Source organism: Corythoichthys intestinalis, chromosome 1, assembly GCF_030265065.1.
Source record: "Corythoichthys intestinalis isolate RoL2023-P3 chromosome 1, ASM3026506v1, whole genome shotgun sequence".
Lineage (NCBI taxonomy): Eukaryota > Metazoa > Chordata > Actinopteri > Syngnathiformes > Syngnathidae > Corythoichthys > Corythoichthys intestinalis.
The window spans coordinates 31,857,952-31,877,448 of NC_080395.1; the positions used below are offsets into that span (position 1 = coordinate 31,857,952).

Consider the following 19,497-nt stretch of genomic DNA (forward strand, 5'->3'; position numbering starts at 1 on the left):
TGATGGGTATGAACAAAAACCCGCACCCACTGCAGCCCTTTGTGGAATAGTTTGCCCACCCCTGCCTTAGACGGTCATTTGCTTTGGTTTGCCAAAACCACCTGAGGGAGGACTGAAGAGGCAAGACGTATATATATTAGTGGTGGGACTCGATTAAAATTTTTAATCGAATTAATTACAGGGTCTGTAATTAATTAATCGAAATTAATCGCATTCTAATTGAAAACCATATATTGACAAAACAAATCATGTTCTCAATAAAAAAACCTTTTTGAGCTTAACAACAAATTTATTACTGTTAATATGTAATGTCATCAGCAAACAATTGGTCAAAGCGCTCATACAGCTATTCAGGTTTCAAAAACATTTTTCTTTAGATAGATATGTATACAGTTAAAAAACTAACTAACTACTTTTCAGTAGTTACAAGATAAAACTATGAGGCATAAAATATTGCCAAACATTTTCTTTCAAATAGTGAAATGTAAACACTGATAATTAAACTGCAAGAAAATAACAAAGTGCAACACTTCATTTTTAACAATCCGTACCAATTGTTGTGACTTTTCGTTCAATCTATCTCCCAGGACTCAGCTACCGAAAAAAAACTGGTCTGCACAGTTTACTCTTTAGCGTCTGTCGTTGGCTTTTTGCACAGTCAGGACGAAAGACGCCAAATGCCGTTCATTGTTGACGACTTGTATTGTATGTGCGGTCACTCCGAGATATTTAGAATTGCTAAAGAAAGTCCAGTGGTCCCGTGTCAAACCAACATACTCGACAGACTTCAATCGGTCTTCTTTGGTCTGCTAGCCCCTAACTGTCCAAATAAAATGTTACCTCCCATCACTGCTGCTGTTAGCGTTTGTTTGTGTGCGTCAGATTTACCGGCGTACCAGAAACACATGAGTAGGAAGGTTCCGCATGCGGACAAATGGAACTGAAACAATTAATTGCGTTAAAATTTTTAACGCGTTAAAAGCTTTATAATTAATTAATCGAAATTAACGCGTTAAAGTCCCAGCCTTAATATATATATATAATTTTTTCAAACCTAAGCTTACAAAAGCGACAACAACAACTGAACAAGAACCAAGGATTGAAATTGTGGACCGCGAAACGCCAAAATGGTGAGCGGAGTTTCAATTTGCCCCACTAAAGACGCTAATTGTACAACAAACCCACCACCGGCGGGCTTACCATATTCAATGAATGACAATCTTGGCAAAAATGATAGCTTTCCTCAGCAACCTGGTTTAGTATTCCCCTCAAAAACGATGAAAAACAAAAAAAAAAAACGCTCATTTTCAGCTGATTATAAATATTCTTGTAAGTTAATTTTATTGCTGACACTGAGTTTCGGGGTCATCAAAATGCCCAAAAAGTCAAACTCCGCCTATGCACCCCCTTCACCCCCCCCCCCACCCCCAAAATATGTCACGCATAGTGCTAAGTGGCCTCCATCTGCGTAGGGCAGCGCCTTGTGTTTTCCACCCGCGTTGGTGAAGTGAGCACATACATTATTTCGGAATAATCCTGGTCGAAATAAGTCATTTTTAACTTTTAGAAGAGAAAAAAACAGGACACCATCGCAAGCAGTGGTTCTTAACGTTGCTAAAAGTACCGAACCCCACAAGTTTCACAGGTGCATTCACCGAACCCTTCGGAATTTCATAATGAAGCCTTTTTTTTTTTTTTTTTTTTTTTTTTTAGAAATTCAAAACCTACAAGCTAACGTCACCAAAGTTTTTTCCTTCATTTGTTTGCGTCGTAAAGAAACTCCACTAAAAACTTTGAAGCTGCATTCATATTGACTACGTTATCTGGCCCTTCACATAAGGCGGTTACGCGGCCGCATCGTAGGTCCACATTCTGGCAACCACTAGCGGTGCAACGGTTTGCGGTTCAAAGCCAAACCGTACGGTTCGCCCTGTACGGTTCAATACGCCTTTATGAACCGCGCCTTTTCGGTTTTGCAATTAATGTATTCCGAACGCTTGTAGAATGAATTGATCGAGCTCTGTGTGCCTGTGTGTGACGTGAAGCACCGCCGTGGAGAAATTACCGCCCCGCAAGTAAATGTCGGATCGCTGTCAAGTACCTGTGTAATAGAAGCCGAGTAACGCCCTCTCTCGCTTATGAGCGAAGTGAAAGTGAAACAAGAAAGAAAGCAAATATCTATGGCGAGCGGCGGAGTGGAGAGACCGAATTCTGAGGAAGCACCGGCTTCTTTCAAATCTGCGGTGTGGCAACATTTTGGTTTCCCCGTGGACTACAATGCGGAGGGAGAGAAAATATTGAGAAAAAAAAAATTGCAAGCATTGCTCAGCGCTTGTTCCCCATGCTAATGGCAACACTTTTATAACATGACTCCGGCACCTCAGCCGGCATCACCCACAGATATCACTTTCTCAGGGTAGGACAACCCCGAAGATGACACCAGTGAAAACACACAGCGGGCTTCGTTAATTTATTTGCAACGCTTGACCCACGTTACATTGTTCCCTTGCGGACATATTGTTCCAACAACGTAATCCCCGACATTTATGAAATGGCACGCAAAGCCATCAAAAATGATTTCGCTAAAGCACATAGTTTCGCCCAGAGGTTGCGCTAGACATTTTCGTTGTCTGTCATTTTGACTGACAGGGTCATAAAAATCCGGTCATAATCTATTTTTACCCGTCACTTAAATTTTTAAAATGATAATGATGACATATTCAATAGTATTTAGTTTTCATTCATTTTTAATTAATATTGTAACGCTTGCTTGGCGGCGAAAAATTAGACACGGAAGTCGTGGTATTTTTCTCTCTCTTTTTACTCTACTTACCGCCAACACCACCAACAAAACAACAACTCCGCCCCCAAAGAAAAAGAGGCAACTATATCGACCCCAATCACCAACGTCACACAATGATCTTAACTGTGGTTGTCAGCTCAAAATCTTCTAAATATATATTAAATGCATCTTACCAGATATAAAATGACTACTACATAGTCTGCGGTGATCGTTTGGTGCCCAAATTTCTTGTCGAATTACAGCAGTCCATCTTGCTCTCCTCTTCGGGTCTCTCAGAATACGGTAGAACTTCAAGTCTCTCCGTCTATCTTCTCTGTTACTGCAACCAACCGCCACACACGCCTTCACCATTTTGATTAATGTTAACGAGCAGAAAAACACGCCGTAATAGGAGGCATGTACGTAGCTGTAATGTGTAAACAAGACGAGCTGACACACAATATGGCGGCTCCAGTCAGGGGGGCGGAGTTGTGACGTCATGTGACACAGGCGGCAATCTAGTCCACCAATTGGATGACGCACTGGCACACCGGGTGCACCAATAAGAACCTCGCGTTGATGTGTCAATCACGGTGCCGCCGCCAGACCCCGGTGACGCTACAATATTCTGACAGAATAGCCAACGACGTCATGCATTAAGAGAGACTATGGCTAATTAATATGCTCACTCGCCACCCTGTGATCTGGGGTGTGAATTGCAACCTGTCAAAATGACGGAAGGACTTCAGTTTTTTCCGTCACCGTTTTAAAAAACCGGTCAACGACGGAAAATATTCGGTTAACGCGACCCCTGGTTTTGCCCTGACCACTGATAGTTGGACGTCCGTGCTACAGAGTGCTACTACCTAACTGTGACGGTCCACTATAATTCATACCTGTCAAGTTGTACGGTCTCGTCGTAATTTGTACAAGTGAGCACTCATTTTTAAATGTGTACGCCGTACGCTACGTTCAAAATTTGCACGTTTTTCGTGCATTACAGGGTTTTTTTTTCATCCGTTCGGATTTGGTCACCGTTTCTGCAACGAGACAATGTTCGTTAATACGTTGGTTGAATGGCCCGAGAAAAGTCAGAGACACGGAGAGTGAAGAGTGTTTGTTGAGACGCTGTAGCAAACGCAATGCTAGGCTAGGTGGCTCCAATATTTCCTGATTTAGCCGACAGTATACAATCTACGCCTAGATACCTCATGCATATATATGCGAAATGACAGACTCGGTAGCATTAGTAAACAGCCGCCATTTTAGAGCAGTAAACTTCTCAGAAAGGCTCTGTTGTAGTAAACCTTATGAGCGAACCTAAGCAACTTTTTATCTAAAATACTCCTAAATCGGCAAAATCTTGACTTGAGTCTATCTTTAAAGGATGAAACAGTTTTAAAATGTTCACATGTCGAAAGTAGACAGAAGGGAACTAATGCAAAAACGGGAGCAATTTTATCAACTTTAGCGGTTGATTCACAACATTAAATGACCTCCAAACATAGCAAAGGTTACAATGTTTTTGTTTTTTTTTGTTTTTTATGAAAAAAAAAACAACAACAACATGAAAGGTATCACCAGTTACTTTGCCAAGTAACTTTTTTACTACTGTGTGTGTATTTCAGTAGTCAGTCACTACACTAGCCAAAGAGCTAAGAGGCATTTTAACAGTCGAAAATGTTTACATTTGAAGTGTTTATTTCATTTTTTTAACGCAAAATAAGGGCAGTTAAAAAAAAAAAAAAAAAAATGCAAAAACCAAACCGAAACAGTGATCCCAAAACCGAGGTTCAAGCTGAATCGTGGGCTAACTGAACCGTTGCACCCCTAGTAACCACATGCCAATACCAATTGCGTACGTGCTGTCATTACCTGATCGTGACGGGTGCATTGATTGTGACAGTTTGCTACTGCGCAGGCGCAGATAGACGCCATTTTTTCCTGAGGGATGACAGGAGATATAGACATATATGTGATAGATTCCACATTCGAAATACAGTTTAATTTTTTTTTTTAATCGGTAGTGTATGTGAGGCACACCCTGATCCTAACAGCGCATGTGTACACATAAAAGAAAACCGAATTACTTTATATTTAATTATTAATAAATCTGAGGCAGGCCTCGAATGGTTCTGTGCATGCGCACAATGCAACGCCCCCATTCGAGCCGCGTTGCCCCGAGTGATTTATGTGCTAGATTCAGACATATGAAAACTTTAATAATCAACCCACACGTCACATTATTCGAAGAATGATTAATTTACAGTGGGGAGAACAAGTATTTGATACACTGCCAATTTTGCTGGTTTTCCCACTTGCAAGCCATGTAGAGATCTGTAATTTGTATCATAAGTTCTCTTCAACTGTAAGGGACGGAATCTAATACAAAAATCCAGAAAATCACATTGTATATTTTTTAAATATGAGATTTGTATTTAACTGCATGAAATAAGTATTTGATACATTACCAACTAGTAAATATTTCGGCTCTTCATTCTTTTTTAAGAACCCCTCCTGTTCTCCACTCATTACCGGAAGTAACTGCACCTGTTTGAACTTGCTACCTGTATAAAAGACACCTGTTCACATGCTCAAACAAACAAACTCCAACCTCTCCACAATGGCCAAGACCAAAGAGCTGTGTAAGGACATCAGGGATAAAATAATAGACCTGCACAAGGCTGGGATGGGCTACAGGAAAATAAGCAAGCAGCTTGGTGAGAAGGTAACAACTGTTGGAGCGATTATTAGAAAATGGAAGAAGTTCAAGTTGACGGTCAATCTGCCTCGTTCTGGGGCTCCATGCAAGATCTCACCTCGTGGGGCATCACTGATCATGAGGAAGGTGAGGGATCAGCCCAGAACTACACGGCAGGACCTGGTCAATGACCTGAAGAGAGCGGGAACCACAGTCTCGAATGAAACCATCGGAAACACATTACGCCCTCATGGATTAAAATCCTACAGCGCACGCTGCTGAAGCCAGTGCATGTCCAGACACGTCTGAAGTTTGCCACTGACCATCTGGATGATCCAGAGGAGCAATGGGAGAAAGTCATGTGGTCGGATGAGACCAAAATGGAACTTTTTGGTCTAAACTCGGCTCGTCGTGTTTGGAGGAAAAAGAAGGATGAGTACAATCCCAAGAACACCATCCCAACGGTGAAACATGGAGGAGGAAACATCATTTTTTGGGGCTGCTTCTCTGCCAAGGGTACAGGACTACTGCACCGTATTGAGGGGAGGATGGATAGGGCTATGTATCGCCAGATCTTGGCTGACAACCTCCTTCCTTCAGTGAGAACCCTGAAGATGGGTCGTGGCTGGGTCTTCCAGCATGACCACGACCCAAAGCACACAGCCAAGGCAACTAAAGAGTGGCTCCGTAAGAAGCATCTTAACCTGGAGTGGCCTAGCCAGTCAACAGATCTGAACCCTATAGAAAATCTATGGAGGGAGCTGAAAGTCCATGTCGCCCGGCAGCAGCTCCGAAACCTGAAGGCTCTGGAGAAGATCTGCATGGAGGAGTGGGCCAAAATCCCTGCTGCAGTGTGTGCAAACCTTGTCAAGGTCTACAGGAAACGTTTGGTATCTGTAATAGCAAACAAAGGTTTCTGTACCAAATATTAAGTTCATTTTTTGTGATGTATCAAATACTTATTTCATGCAATTAAATGCAAATTTATTATTTAAAAATCATACACCGTGATTTTCTTTTTTGTATTAGATTCCGTCCCTCACAGTTGAAGAGAACTTATGATACAAATTACAGACCTCTACATGCTTTGCAAGTGGGAAAACCAGCAAAATCGGCAGTGTATCAAATACTTGTTCTCCCCACTGATTATGTCCGAATCTCTCGCATTTATAAGCATAAAGACTTCGAAGGAAGTGACGTTATGCAGTCACGTGATAATCCAGTCGCGATCGGGTAGCTATCTGCGCATGCGCGTTAAAATTCTTATTTTTTTATTAATAGCGGATTCCAAACAACTTTTAGGCGCATACTGTCATCTACTGTACAAAATGTACATCACCTGCGCCTCTACCCTTATCTGTACAGCGTCTTTGAAGAATTTAAAAAGTGCTTTCCTTACATACCTAATTATCTCCCAAACCCCAAATAACACCTTCTGACACCATTCAACCTGGTAAAATTTAAAAGAAAAACTTTAAACCATACAGACTTTTTTATATCAGACAATGTTTCACAATAGTATAACAAATATCAATAGATTAACAATTAACTTTTTGGTCAGATAAATCTGAAGAAACTGTTATTGTAAAAATGTAGGCTTCAGAGTCCTAGATTTGTATGTTTGTATAGTTTAGTCCTTAATAGTAACAATTATAAAGAGCTTTTTTTATAATTAGTAAATATGCACAATTTTGTTGCATCCTGTTTCGATTTACTTTTGCAGCTAAATTCGACAATGTTTCTTCGTACATATTTTTAAATATTTGTAGTATCATACAATTTGCTGTGATTAATAAAGTGTCAAATTTATTGTTGGAATATTTTAACGATTTTTATGAACAGAATATTTATTATAACACGGAAAACTGCGTCAGACATTCTATAGTCAGAAATGCATAATACAAATGCATAAATATGATCAGAAATCCTCTTAAGGATAAGCATTAGAGAATATGAATCAACAAATGAAAACAGCTGTAAGGTGACATTTATTGTATTAAATTTTGAAAAAAAAATAACACTCATAATACAGCATCCAATTTATTATGCTGTCAATTGAAGTAAACAATTTCTCAAACTGAAAGTTTTAATGTATGATGATGCTTTTTTATTTCAAGCATGCACAAAGAAACAGAAATACAGTATAACTCAGAGTATTTATTTGCGCTCGAAAGTGAGTGGAAAGATGAAAAACTTAGGGCCCAAATACACCAGATGCATGATCGTTGCGGTTCCGGTCCGACTCCAGTAAAAAATAGCGCCGGAGCTAATCCGTTCCCATTATATCTTATTGTTCAGTGTATACCGGCCGCATCAGTGCTCCGGATTGACTGCGGACCATCTCCGGCTTGTATAGGCTATTTTCTATTTTTGCCGGACACGCATCCGACAAAATGGGTGGAGCTGGGCCTGGCTGTAACAGCCCAGTTGCTTATTCACAGTTCAAACACCAGCGAACATGGACGAAGAACGTTTCATCATGGAGGTGGAAAGTCACAAAGTGATATACAGTACAATGCAGCACATCGTTATTATAAGGACAGCATTAAAAGCGATGCTGCAAGGTGTCCTATTATGTGTGTTTTTCTGGCAATGATATCAAACACCTGACGTGCTGGCAACTTTGAGCGAAAAAAAAAAAAAAAAGCAGCGTATCTGGAAGTGGTTCCACTACAGAAATTCTCATGCCTGGCGCACACACAACGGTTTGTATTCAGAGTCGAGGGGGAAAAGTACGAAAGAGAATAAAGAGACACCCACAAATTTCGACCTGGTGGTCTATTCAAGACGTTTCTCTTTCTTTCCTACATTTTACTTGACTTTTCATTGAACGAACAACAGTTTGCGCTGGGCACAGGAATCTGCAGTGTTGAAACCCCAATTCCAAGTACGCTGTTTTTCAGTTCGTGTAGTATATAATTCGCTATCCATTTTATAGATATTAGATTATTTAACAGTTGTTTATAACAACTCTATGAGATGTTATGTGCCATAAATTTTAAATGTGCACAAAGATATGAACCCACCGACACAACCAAGGACCCCGCCCCCCTACCCCACACACACACGGAGCCCTGATCTCAACATGATGCAGTCAATCTGGAATTAAGAGACAGACATAACTAAAATATCAATATGCAAAGAAAAAATGTGCTCTCTCTCTCTGCTTCTCTGATGAGTATAGACTCCGTGTGTTCTCCGTTGTTTTAAATGGCACATCATAGCGCACGATCACGCGAGCGCTCACGAGGGAACGGAGTTGGTGGACCGCAGCCGTGCGCAGCCGGTATGATTTGCCTGTTTTCGACGTACTGCGTGGCACGCAGTCAACCGGAACCGGAACGATCACGCATCTGGTGTATTTGGGCCCTTATTCGACCACTGGTCTCATCGTCCAGCAGTCTTATTTCGTGGGATACTCCTGTTCTTCGACTTTAAGTCCACACAATGAAGAGACAGGAAAGAAAACAAAAACAACTAAACCAATAGACAACCAGTTAGACCAGTCCGGCCCGGGGGCCAAATGCGGCCCGTGGTCAAATTTCATCCGGCCCCCAGCCTCTGTCATAAAATCAATGACGTCTGGCCCGCACACAGACTTAATAAATTGGTCAGCAGTACTGCAAGCAGCATATGAAGTAGCTTACACACAAAAAGGCAGCAGCACTTTAACCCTTTATTGCCAAATGTATCACATTTGATACACCTAAAATTTAATGATTTTGAGACTAATTTAGAATTTTGACATTTCTTTTTGAAAATAAATAAATAAATGATGGATCCAAGTCAACACATGCATTTGCAGGTTCTATGAGAAAAAACATGTTTTAGCATGAGTTATAGATATTAGAGCACTTATTACACATATTCATTTTGACTTTTCTTTTTACAAATTTGAAAAAATGGTTTCATTAGGACCTTATTTTTCAAATTTTGGGATTCTCTGGTAATTACTTCATGTTGAAGGTATTGAAGGGCTAAGCAACATTACCCTGTCTGACCCATCACTTCCATTTTCTAAAATGGCGACAATCAACAAAAAAAACAGAAAGTTGACTGTGATGGCCTACGCTTCAAGGATAGGTGGAAATTGGACTATTCCTTCACTAAAATACGCAACAACTGTGTCTGCCTCATTTGCAAAGAGACAGTCACTGTTTTTAAAGATTTCAATGTTAGCCGATATTACCAAACAAGACACGCTGACATGTACGGCAAGATTACAGGGAAGATTCACAGCGAGAAATTGAAGCAACTTGAAGCTAGTTTAATTTCACAGCAGCAGTATTTCGCAAGAGCCCGAGAGTCGAAAGAGAACGCCACAAAGGCTAGTTGTAAGATTGTTGAAATTATTCAATTAAAAAAAATAATAATAATGCAAATGTGACACACTGAATGGCTTGCTAAAATTTGCTTAAATTTATTGTTCTACGTAAAGGACGTCAGCCAAGGTCGGCCCCCCACATTTTTACTGCACCAAATCTGGCCCCCTTTGCAAAAAGTTTGGACACCCCTGAATTAGACCAAAAGTGTTGGCTCATTAATAATAATTCTCAATATATACACGCACCAATTCTACAAGAACAGCAACAAAAATTGTCATTAAATGTCATTATATTGTGACCAGACCATATTAACTAACCCTAAACAAAACCATGGAATTTTAATGTATTGGACAGCAGGAACGACTGCAGTATCCTGGAGGCAACTCTTCATCGGAGTAAAACGCCGTTATTTCACCCCTTTTCCCTGTTCCAACGAATCCTATAAAAGAAGATAAAAACACTGAGGAAAAATTACTTCTAAGCACTGTGGTCTTTCCACCATTTCTATGCTATGTTGAGATTTTTAGTGTCTCTAATGACACCATGATAAGCTGACACAGTGCAACTAACCTCGTGGGAATTGTTTGAACTGCTCCCCACACTCATGGCAGATCTCAACGGTGTACATGTTGTAATATTCTCTCCGGAAATCTGCAGAGACCTTGCTCCATGTCCAGACACCTGTGGGTATAAAAAAACATTTACATGTACAGTAGCTAGTGGACAAACGTGACAACAGCTTTAAAAAAAAAAAAAAAGTACATGTCATTGTATTTTACTGAAGTGCTTACTGTTAAGCCATTTAAAATGTGCCCGTCTTCTGAAGTACTCAGTAGACACAAGGTCTCTGAATGTGGAGCACACGAGAGCCAATGTGCCTATAGCACGGTCACCTTCCTGGAGGACAACTTCTTCCAGTATGATGGTTGTCAAAACGTCTGGCAACTGTAAAATATAGTTGAGCCGACAATTATAAAAGTATAATTTATTAACTGCAAAAAAAAAAAACATTTAAAATGTAATTGGTTTCTCGTAAAAATTGCTCAACTCACTGTGCAATAATGCCTCATCGGGCCCTGCCTCTGATTATAATTACTATTATAACAGTTATGTCCTCAATTTATATAAAAGAAAATTAAAATAAAAGCATTACCTCCAGAAGTAGGCACCTGTCAGTGTCAGCCTCAACCTTTCAAGAAAAAAAAGATTTACACATGACATGCAGGTGAATGTTATTACCAGGTAAGCATTCAATTGCAGTGATGATCATACCCCTTATACACATTGTTTGATTATAGGGATGTCCCCATCCAGGTTTTTGCACTTCCGATCCGATACCGATATTGTTTTGCACTTCCGATCAGATACCGATACTGACCTATCTGAGCATGTATTAAAGTTTAAAGTTATTTAGCCTCCTTACTTAGTTGTCAGACTCATTTTGAAAAGGGTTTTAGTACTCTTGATAACAACTAGCCAGCTGAATTAGGTGAGTTGAATAACACACAACGGTTGGTAACAAGAAACTGACCTGTTTATTCAGTGACAAACACAAAACATTATAAATAACAAACAGAAATGGCATAGTCAGTCAGTAAAACGTGCAAATAATATTGTAAACTGTCTTAAAAAAGCAAAACACACCAACAACCTCAGTGGAAAATCCCACAAACCCCCCAAGCTATTAGATGCTTTTAATGTTTCGTGCATTAGTTACAAAAATTGTATAAAAAGCCTTTCAGGTTTAAATAAACGACTATTTCAGTATCAAGTTAACATTTTAAAACAGTAAATAAAATACTCAAGTCCCCATTCTGTATCAGCAGCTTTAAACTACATTCAATTCATTTAATTTTGTGAATCAACTGTTAAAGTTGTTAAAATTGCTCCCATTATTCCACAATTTCCCTTCTGTCTACTTTCGACATGTGAAAGTTTTAAAACTGTTTTGAAGATAGATTCAAGTCAAGATTTTGCCGATTTAGGAGTATTTTAGATAAAAAGTTCATTAGGTTCGCTTGGAAGGTTCACAACAGCCTACTAGGGAAGTCTTCTGCTTTAAGATGGCGGCGGTTTACTAACGCATCTGGTTTTCAATACTTCAATGTTGCTAACGCAGTCGAGTCTGTCGTGTAGCATTTGGTTCTATATACATATGATATCTATTATCTCCAGTAAAACGACGTTGACGTAGTTTGTAGCGGCTGTCAGCATCAGTCAGGTATTCTTGTGTTTTTTATCCAGCGGCATGAGTTGAGCTAAAGCCGTGAGTTGAGCACTGGCATTACCTGGGTCTAAGACAAGTTATGTTTACTTTCGGGACGCAATGCGGTCAGTTTCTCATTGCGTCCCGAAGACCGCGCTGTGTTTTAGTTCCGCTTTACTTGACATATTTCAACAATCGGAATTTGGATGTTTGTGACTCGTTCTCGAATCTTCCACAGCCGAATCGCATGTTGGATGGTGCGTCTTTACTCACGTGAGATAATGGCTCCTCATCCAGAATGAATTCTTAGGCAATGACTCTTGTTATTCCCTGGGCTTTGGGACTGTCGAGTGCCAGTTTGTCACGCAGAGCAAAAGTTTCTGCCAGTGTTAGTTGCGTAGGACCTTTTTTTTGTCTTCCGTTTTCTTAACATACTCCTCATATTGTTTGTGGTGGTATTTCACTAAATGCTTGATTAGGTTAGTTGTATTAAAACTTCTTACAGCTTTACCACTACAATTGACTTTATTTTGGCATATGTTGCTCTCTGCCTCTTCGTCTTTGTCGTCCTTTAAGGTGAAATGATCCCACACAGCTGACATTTTTACCGATAAAGTCTCTCGGTAAATTGCGAGACGGTAATGTAAATGTATGTGTGTTGAAGGTGTGCCGTAAAATGCGGACCGGATTTTAGGGAAACCGAAGCAAAAACTGGAATGGATTATGTAAATCGGTGCGCTGGAAAACCCAGACCAGAGTTAAAAAAAAAAAAACTGGATCGGAAGTCTGGATCGGAATTTTTCCCGTGTTCCGATCCAATACCGATGCACATTTTTTTGCCCATATCGGCGTCTGATCCGATCCAAATATCGGATCGGGACATCTCTACTAGGTATATTTGCAATTGTTATCCACCAGGTAGCTACAATTTAAATGAAATAAATGGCAATTAAAGGGCTAGTGCCAGCAAAAAACATTTTAGCTGTAAAACAACGTATGCACACGCAGCAGCAATATTAATTCTGAAGAAATATAACAAAATATTAATAAAATGAATGGTTTTACTTTAAAGTTTAGGAAGTTAAATTGATATGATATATTTTTTTAATCATTTATATATCGTTTTGTTTTCTGGTTAATACTTTCCAATGATGGTTATGTATACAGGATTTGTCTTGAAATGTTTATTGTATTTTCATTTAAATTTATTATTTGTGTGGCAAGATTAATTATGGCATAAACAATTAAGTCATTTTATAGACACAGGGGATAGGTCTAATCAATTGAATACATAAAACTTGCTTTCAAAAATAAAATTGTTTTATTTGTTTATTCAGGTTGATTATAGAGCTAGGGCAGAAAGATGAATCCAACTCCAGTTCAGCCTTGCAGTACTTTGAGCGCCCCAAGTCAGACAGTCACAGTCTAGACACATTTTCTTCATTTTTCTCTCAAAGTGAACGAAATTGATTCATTTTACAATAAAATATATATATATAAAAAAAAAAAATCTCCCTGGGGGGCATGCCCACGGACCCCCCCTAGAGGGTCTGTGTACAGCGATTCTTGTGGGCTGGGCTGAGTCAAAGTCCAGGGCTGCTTTTTAGTCCCAGTCCGGTGCAGTTTATCGTCAAAGCGCAGGGCGCGGTTGTTGTGCACAAATCTTCAAAGCGAGCAATGCACAATACAATGCATGCAACGTGCACGCGTGTGCATTGCTTTGTTTCGCTATTTGCGTGCGTTCAAAGCAATAGATAAAAGCATACGAATGCAGTTTATTGAAGGAGTAGAACCACTGACTGAAGCAAGCCAGCAAGGCCAACGTGATGAGGTCTCCAAAACTGGGGGCCATCGGCGTAGCCACGTTGTCAGGGTTGATCCCGAGCCGCTTGGATCTCAGAATCACGGCCACCATGATAATACCTTGCAGTAGCGAAGCCACAAATGCGGTCCAGAGACCGGTTGAACACATAAGGACGTAAGAGCATGCACCTGCAACGCGCGCGCGTGCATGTGCAACGTGTCTGCACGTGCGACCTGTTGCACGTGCACACGCACCCAGTTATATATATACACACACACACACACACATATATATTTAGATCCACACACGAACACAAGCAAACTACTGGTATTTTGTCTTTTATCAGAATCGTTCCATGTCACGCGTGCATTCGCTCGGCCGAATCGCTCAAGGATGTAATGACGGCTGGGCATGTTGTACCGTGGTTCTAAGTGTTGGATGGTGCGTCTTTACTCACAAGAGATAATGGCTCCTCATCCAGAATGAATTCTTCGGCAATGACTCTTGTTATTCCCTGGGCTTTGGGACTGTCGAGTGCCAGTCTGTCACGCATAGCAAAAGTTTCTGCCAGTGTTAGTTGCGTAGGACCTTTCTTTTTGTCTTCGGTTTTCTTAACATACTCCTTATATTGTTTGTGGTGGTATTTCCCTAAATGCTTGATTAGGTTGGTTGTATTAAAACTTCTTACAGCTTTACCACCACGCTTGACTTTGTTGTGGCATATGGTGCACTCTGCCTCTTCGTCTTTGTCGTCCTTTAAGGTGAAATGATCCCACACAGCTGACATTTTTACCGATAGTCTCTCGGTAAATGGCGTACCGCACGCAGGCTATTTTTAGACCGTGACGTCGCATCATAAAGCGGAAGTAAAGCCAAAGTGGGACATTATAGACCCGCCCTCGCATAGACACGACGTAATTTGTGCTACTTTTCTCTGGTAATCTTTCAAAAACGAACATGCCGATCACGCATTGCTTTTTTGGAACTTGTAGAAACCACTCTAGACATTACGGCACATGAAGGATGTTTTCTTCATACGTTTCCGGAAACCAAAAACTCGGGAGGAAAAAATGTGAAGTAATGCAGCATCCGTGTAAACACATCTATGTCTCCCGTCATCCCTCGGGAGAAAATGGCGTCGATCTAGGTGTGCGCAGTGGCACCACAGAATGCTAATGAATTTGGTGCCTCTGAAAAGGGTCTTTTCATCAAAATCTGGCAACCCAATATGTGACGTGCGCCAGTTCGTCGACACCATTTCGTCCCACTGCACTGCATGACTAAGGAAACAACTTTATCGCAATAGGCTTTTTTGGTGTGTATTTGACTAATTTAGCAATTATTACATAGGAACAGTGGTGTTACCAGGATGCCAGGTGTTGGTGGGCGTTAGTCTTACCTGGGGGGGGGGGGGGGGGGGGGCACTACAATGCTCAAGTAGGTCAAAATCCAGTGTAGGGCTACTGCACCTTAAAGCATGTTTTGTTTTCTCCTTGAGATAACTATTGTTGTGATTTGGTCTAAACAAATAAAAGTTGATTTGATTTTATTTGACTTAGAACACATCCATAACTGAACAGTATGGACATGCAGGTGACAATGGTTTTTTTTAGGTAACCTATTGTGGTTCTTCGGTTTTATTATTATTATTATGTGGTGGATGAATGCTGTGAGTCTTGATGGCTCGTTGAGTAGACGTTCGTGTCGTGCTCGACCGCTCGAGACTCTGCTGACTCTTAACTCAGCTGAAACGCACACGGCTCTCGAGTGTCTGCAGTGTCTGTGCCGGAAACGCGCACGGCAAAATATAGTTTCCCCCCAGGAACACAGCATGTCCCACCCAAGTTCCCTAGGTGAATTCTTTTACAAGGTAGTGGTCACCACAATTATAGTTATTCCATTTGTTCCACAGCCCCTTTGAGCTCAATTTGACCCTCTTAGAACGCTTCAAAATGCACCAAAATCGGCTGGCAGGTCAAGACAGGTGCAATCTTTGATACCGTGTAAAGACAAATGGCGTACCGCACGCATGCTATTTTTAGACTGTGACGTTGCATCGTGAAGCGGAAGTAAAGCCGAAGTGGGACATTATACATAGACCCGCCCTCGCATAGAAACAATGTTATTTGTGCTACTTTTCTCCGGTAATCTTTTAAAAACGAACATGCCGATCACACATTGCTTTTTTGGAACTTTTAGAAACAACTCTAGACATTACAACATATGAAGGATGTTTTCTTCACACACTTCCCAAAACCAAAATCCCGGGAGGAAAAAATGTGAAGACTGAATCAACTTGCGCAGACTTTAACACCAGCTCAGTGAATCAATTCACATTTTAAATGCTGTAAACATTTTGTTGGGTTGACATGGTCTTTCAGAGGACAAAAACGTAAGCCACTTTTATATTTTTAACTTATTTTTTAGCATGACGTTGTGCCGTACTCCTTCTGTCTGACAATGAATGACCTGAAAAGAATTTCAATGGTATCTGACTGCCACTGTTACCGTTTCTGTTGTTAAAAAAAAAAAAAAAACTTTCGTAAGGGGGAAGTGTAAATAAGTTATAGAATTAAGATTTGTTAATAACGAAAAAATTAAAAGTGTTCGTTGGCTGTCACTGAGTAGCATTTGCGATCGCTACACAAAATATAAATTCCCCCCAAGAACGGTCAGAGACGTAGGACAACCAGAGGATATAATACATAGGAAAGACGAGGCTGGTGGTAAAGGATAGCTTGTTGAAACAGGAGAATGTCATTGTCAGTCATGAAAGAACAAGGTGTCGATAAAAAAGCTAAGGCTATGCTAAGGTCGGGTCGTTTTTTTTCATCTTTTTCAGCCCTCGACACTCAAGCCATCTCTAACTGAACATTGTTATGTACTTCCACATCTTTGCAAGTGAATTTGGCACCAGGGACATCATTTTGGGAGAGAATTGGTAGGTTTAGCTTTGTAAACATCTCCTTCGTACACGATTTCCATTCATTTCATATTGGGGACAAACGTTGGCGTGTCCTCCCTTAGCAACAGTAGCTAACGTCATGAATATTAATGAGCGGAAGTGACGTGTTGCTTGCGGTAGCCATTCCAAAGACACTATGTAGCGCCCCCTAGCAGTCATTCTTTATCCCGCTGACGCTTTGAGCCCTACTTTGAACCCCTTAGAATGCTTCAAAACTCACCGAACTCAACAGCCAGGTGAACACTGGTGAAAACTTTGATAAAATGAAAAAAAAAAAAAAAAATCAAAATATGCATAAATGTGTGTAGCACCCCCTAGGAACAAAACCAACATTTAATTTATTTTTTAGGGTGAAAGAGGAGGTAACAACACAAAGATTAAAACTTAGAACACATCAGTACTTTATGAATGGGATACCATACGCGGTGCCCAGACTGCCGCTAGTACTACATCCAGTTTTCTTTAGGTGGGCAGAGCATGTCCGTCCTGCCCACTAGGAGTGCAACGGTTTGCGGTTCAAAGCTGAACCGTACGATTCGCCCTGTACGGTTCAATACGCCTTTATGAACCGCGCCTTTTCGGTTTTGCAATTAATTTATTCCGAACGCTTGTGGAATGAATTGGTCGAGCTCTGTGTGCGACGTGAAGCACAGCTGTGGAGAAATTCCCGCCCCGCCGCAAGTAAATGTCAGATCGCTGTCGAGTGACGCCCTCGCTCGCTTACGACCGAAGTGAAAGTGAAACAAGAAAGAAAACAAAAAGCTATGGCGAGCGGAGGAGTGGAGAGACCGAATTTTGAGGAAGCACCGGTTTCTTTCAAATCTGCGGTGTGGCAACATTTCGGTTTCCCCGTGGACTACAATGCGGTGGGAGAGAAAATAGGAGGGAGAGAAAATATTGAAAAAAAAAAAAAAGAATTTGCAAGCATTGCTCAGCGCTTGTTCCCTATGCTAATGGCAACACTTATAACATGACTCCGGCACCTCAGCCGGCATCACCCACAGATATCACTTTCTCAGAGCAGGACAACCCCGGAGATGACACCAGTGAAAACACACGGTGGGCTTCGTTAATGTATTTGCAACGCTTGACCCGCGTTACATTGTTCCCTCGCGGACATATTTCTTCAACAATGTATTCCCCGACATTTATGAAATGGCCCGCAAAGCCATCGAAGATGACTTCGCCAAAGCACATAATTTCGCCGTGACCACTGATAGTTGGACGTCCCGTGCTACAGAGTGTTACTACCTAACTGTGACGGTCCACTATAATTCATACCTGTCAAGTTGTACGGTCTCGGCGTAATTTGTACAAGTGAGAACTGATTTTTAAATGTGTACGCCGTACGTTATGTTCAAATTCTGTACATTTTTCGTGCATTACGTTTTTTTTCCTCCGTTCGTTAATAGGTTGTTTGAATGACGCGAGAAAAGTCAGGCACGAAGAGGGAAGAGTGTTGTGATGCTGTAGCAAACGCGACGCAAGGCTAGGTGGCTCCAATATTTCCTGTCTGTAGCCGACAGCCTACAACCTACGCCTAGATACCTCATGCATATAGAACTACATGCGAAATGACAGACTCGGTAGCGTTAGTAAACAGCTGCCATTTTAGAGCAGTAAACTTCTCAGAAAGGCTCTTTTGTAGTGAACCTTCCTAGTGAACCTAAGTAACTTTTTATCTAAAATATTCCTAAATCGGCAAAATCTTGACTTGAGTCTATATTTAAATGATGAAACAGTTTTAAAATTTTCACGTCAAAAGTAGACAGAAGGGAACTAATGCATAAACGGGAGCAATTTTATCAACTTTAACGGTTGATTCAGAACATTAAATGACCTTCAAACATAGCAAAGGTTACTATGTTTTTTTTTTTTTTTTTTTTTTTTTTTTAAACGGAAAAAAAAAAAAACACGAAAGCAAACACAAGTTACTTTGCCAAGTAACTTTTTTACTACTGTGTGTGTATTTCAGTAGTCAGTCACTAAACTAGCCAAAGAGCTAAGAGGCATTTTAACAGTCGAACATGTTTACATTTTAAGTGTTTATTTCATTTTCTTAAAAGCAAAATAAAGGCAGTTTAAAAAAAAAAAAAATCCAAAAACCAAACCGAAACTGTGACCCCAAAACAGAGGTTCAAACCGAACCGTGAGCTAACTGAACCGTTGCACCCCTACTGCCCACCCCCTGGTAACGCACCTGCATAGGAATGATTTTCAACGTCGTGACCTCAAACTTGTAAATAGTCGCAAAGCAAATTGTGATACATATAGCTAAAATATATATCCTATTCACGGTACTCCTTTCTCTATTTCACCTACTGATGTCTCAGCATCAGGACCAACGCTCAGTATCTTGGTCAAGGACACTTGGACGTGGTCATCAGTGTTTGGGAATCAAACCAACAACCTCTGGGTATATTAATGACTACTCCACTAAAGCCCCATGCCACCCCACTAATGCGGATATACAGTATATTTTTTCTCCCCTCTTTCACTCCTTTAATTTCATTCCTTTTTACTTTGTAACGGAAGCATTTTCAAATGTCACTAAGAAAATGAATTCCAACAAGTTATTTAGTAAAAGTAAAATAACTGAGTTTTTAAATAGTCCAAAAATGACACAAAAAACAACAACTTGGTTACAGTAACAAGAGTAAAAGTACTTTGTTACATACTTTGTTACAGTGCGTGTTGTTATTGTTTTCCTGTCA

At 40.5% G+C, this 19,497-nt stretch overlaps 2 protein-coding genes across 2 annotated transcripts in view; both read right to left on the minus strand.

Annotated features, from left to right (window-relative positions):
- LOC130913744 (cyclic nucleotide-gated cation channel beta-3-like) overlaps positions 1-19,497 on the minus strand; it is a 78,633-nt gene that overhangs the window by 50,625 nt on the left and 8,511 nt on the right. The window lies entirely within an intron of this gene.
- On the minus strand, positions 7,478-15,067 carry LOC130913794 (uncharacterized). The gene is made up of 5 exons (XM_057832660.1): positions 14,276-15,067; positions 10,962-10,997; positions 10,600-10,753; positions 10,379-10,489; positions 7,478-10,247 (listed from the first exon to the last, which is right to left on the minus strand). Exons 1-5 carry the CDS (start codon positions 14,603-14,605, stop codon positions 10,147-10,149), a joined length of 732 nt encoding a protein of 243 aa, XP_057688643.1. The 5' UTR covers positions 14,606-15,067; the 3' UTR covers positions 7,478-10,146.

Bases quoted from the DNA above. Each gene is read 5' to 3' on its own strand.
- LOC130913794 (XM_057832660.1), bottom strand. From the start codon at position 14,605: ATGTCAGCTGTGTGGGATCATTTCACCTTAAAGGACGACAAAGACGAA. The intron at 10,998-14,275 runs GTGAGTAAAGAC...TTTTCTTGAAAG, and splicing joins ATGAGGAGCCATTATCTCTT to GTTGAGGCTGACACTGACAG. The intron at 10,248-10,378 runs GTTAGTTGCACT...CTTCTTTTATAG, and splicing joins GTTCAAACAATTCCCACGAG to GATTCGTTGGAACAGGGAAA.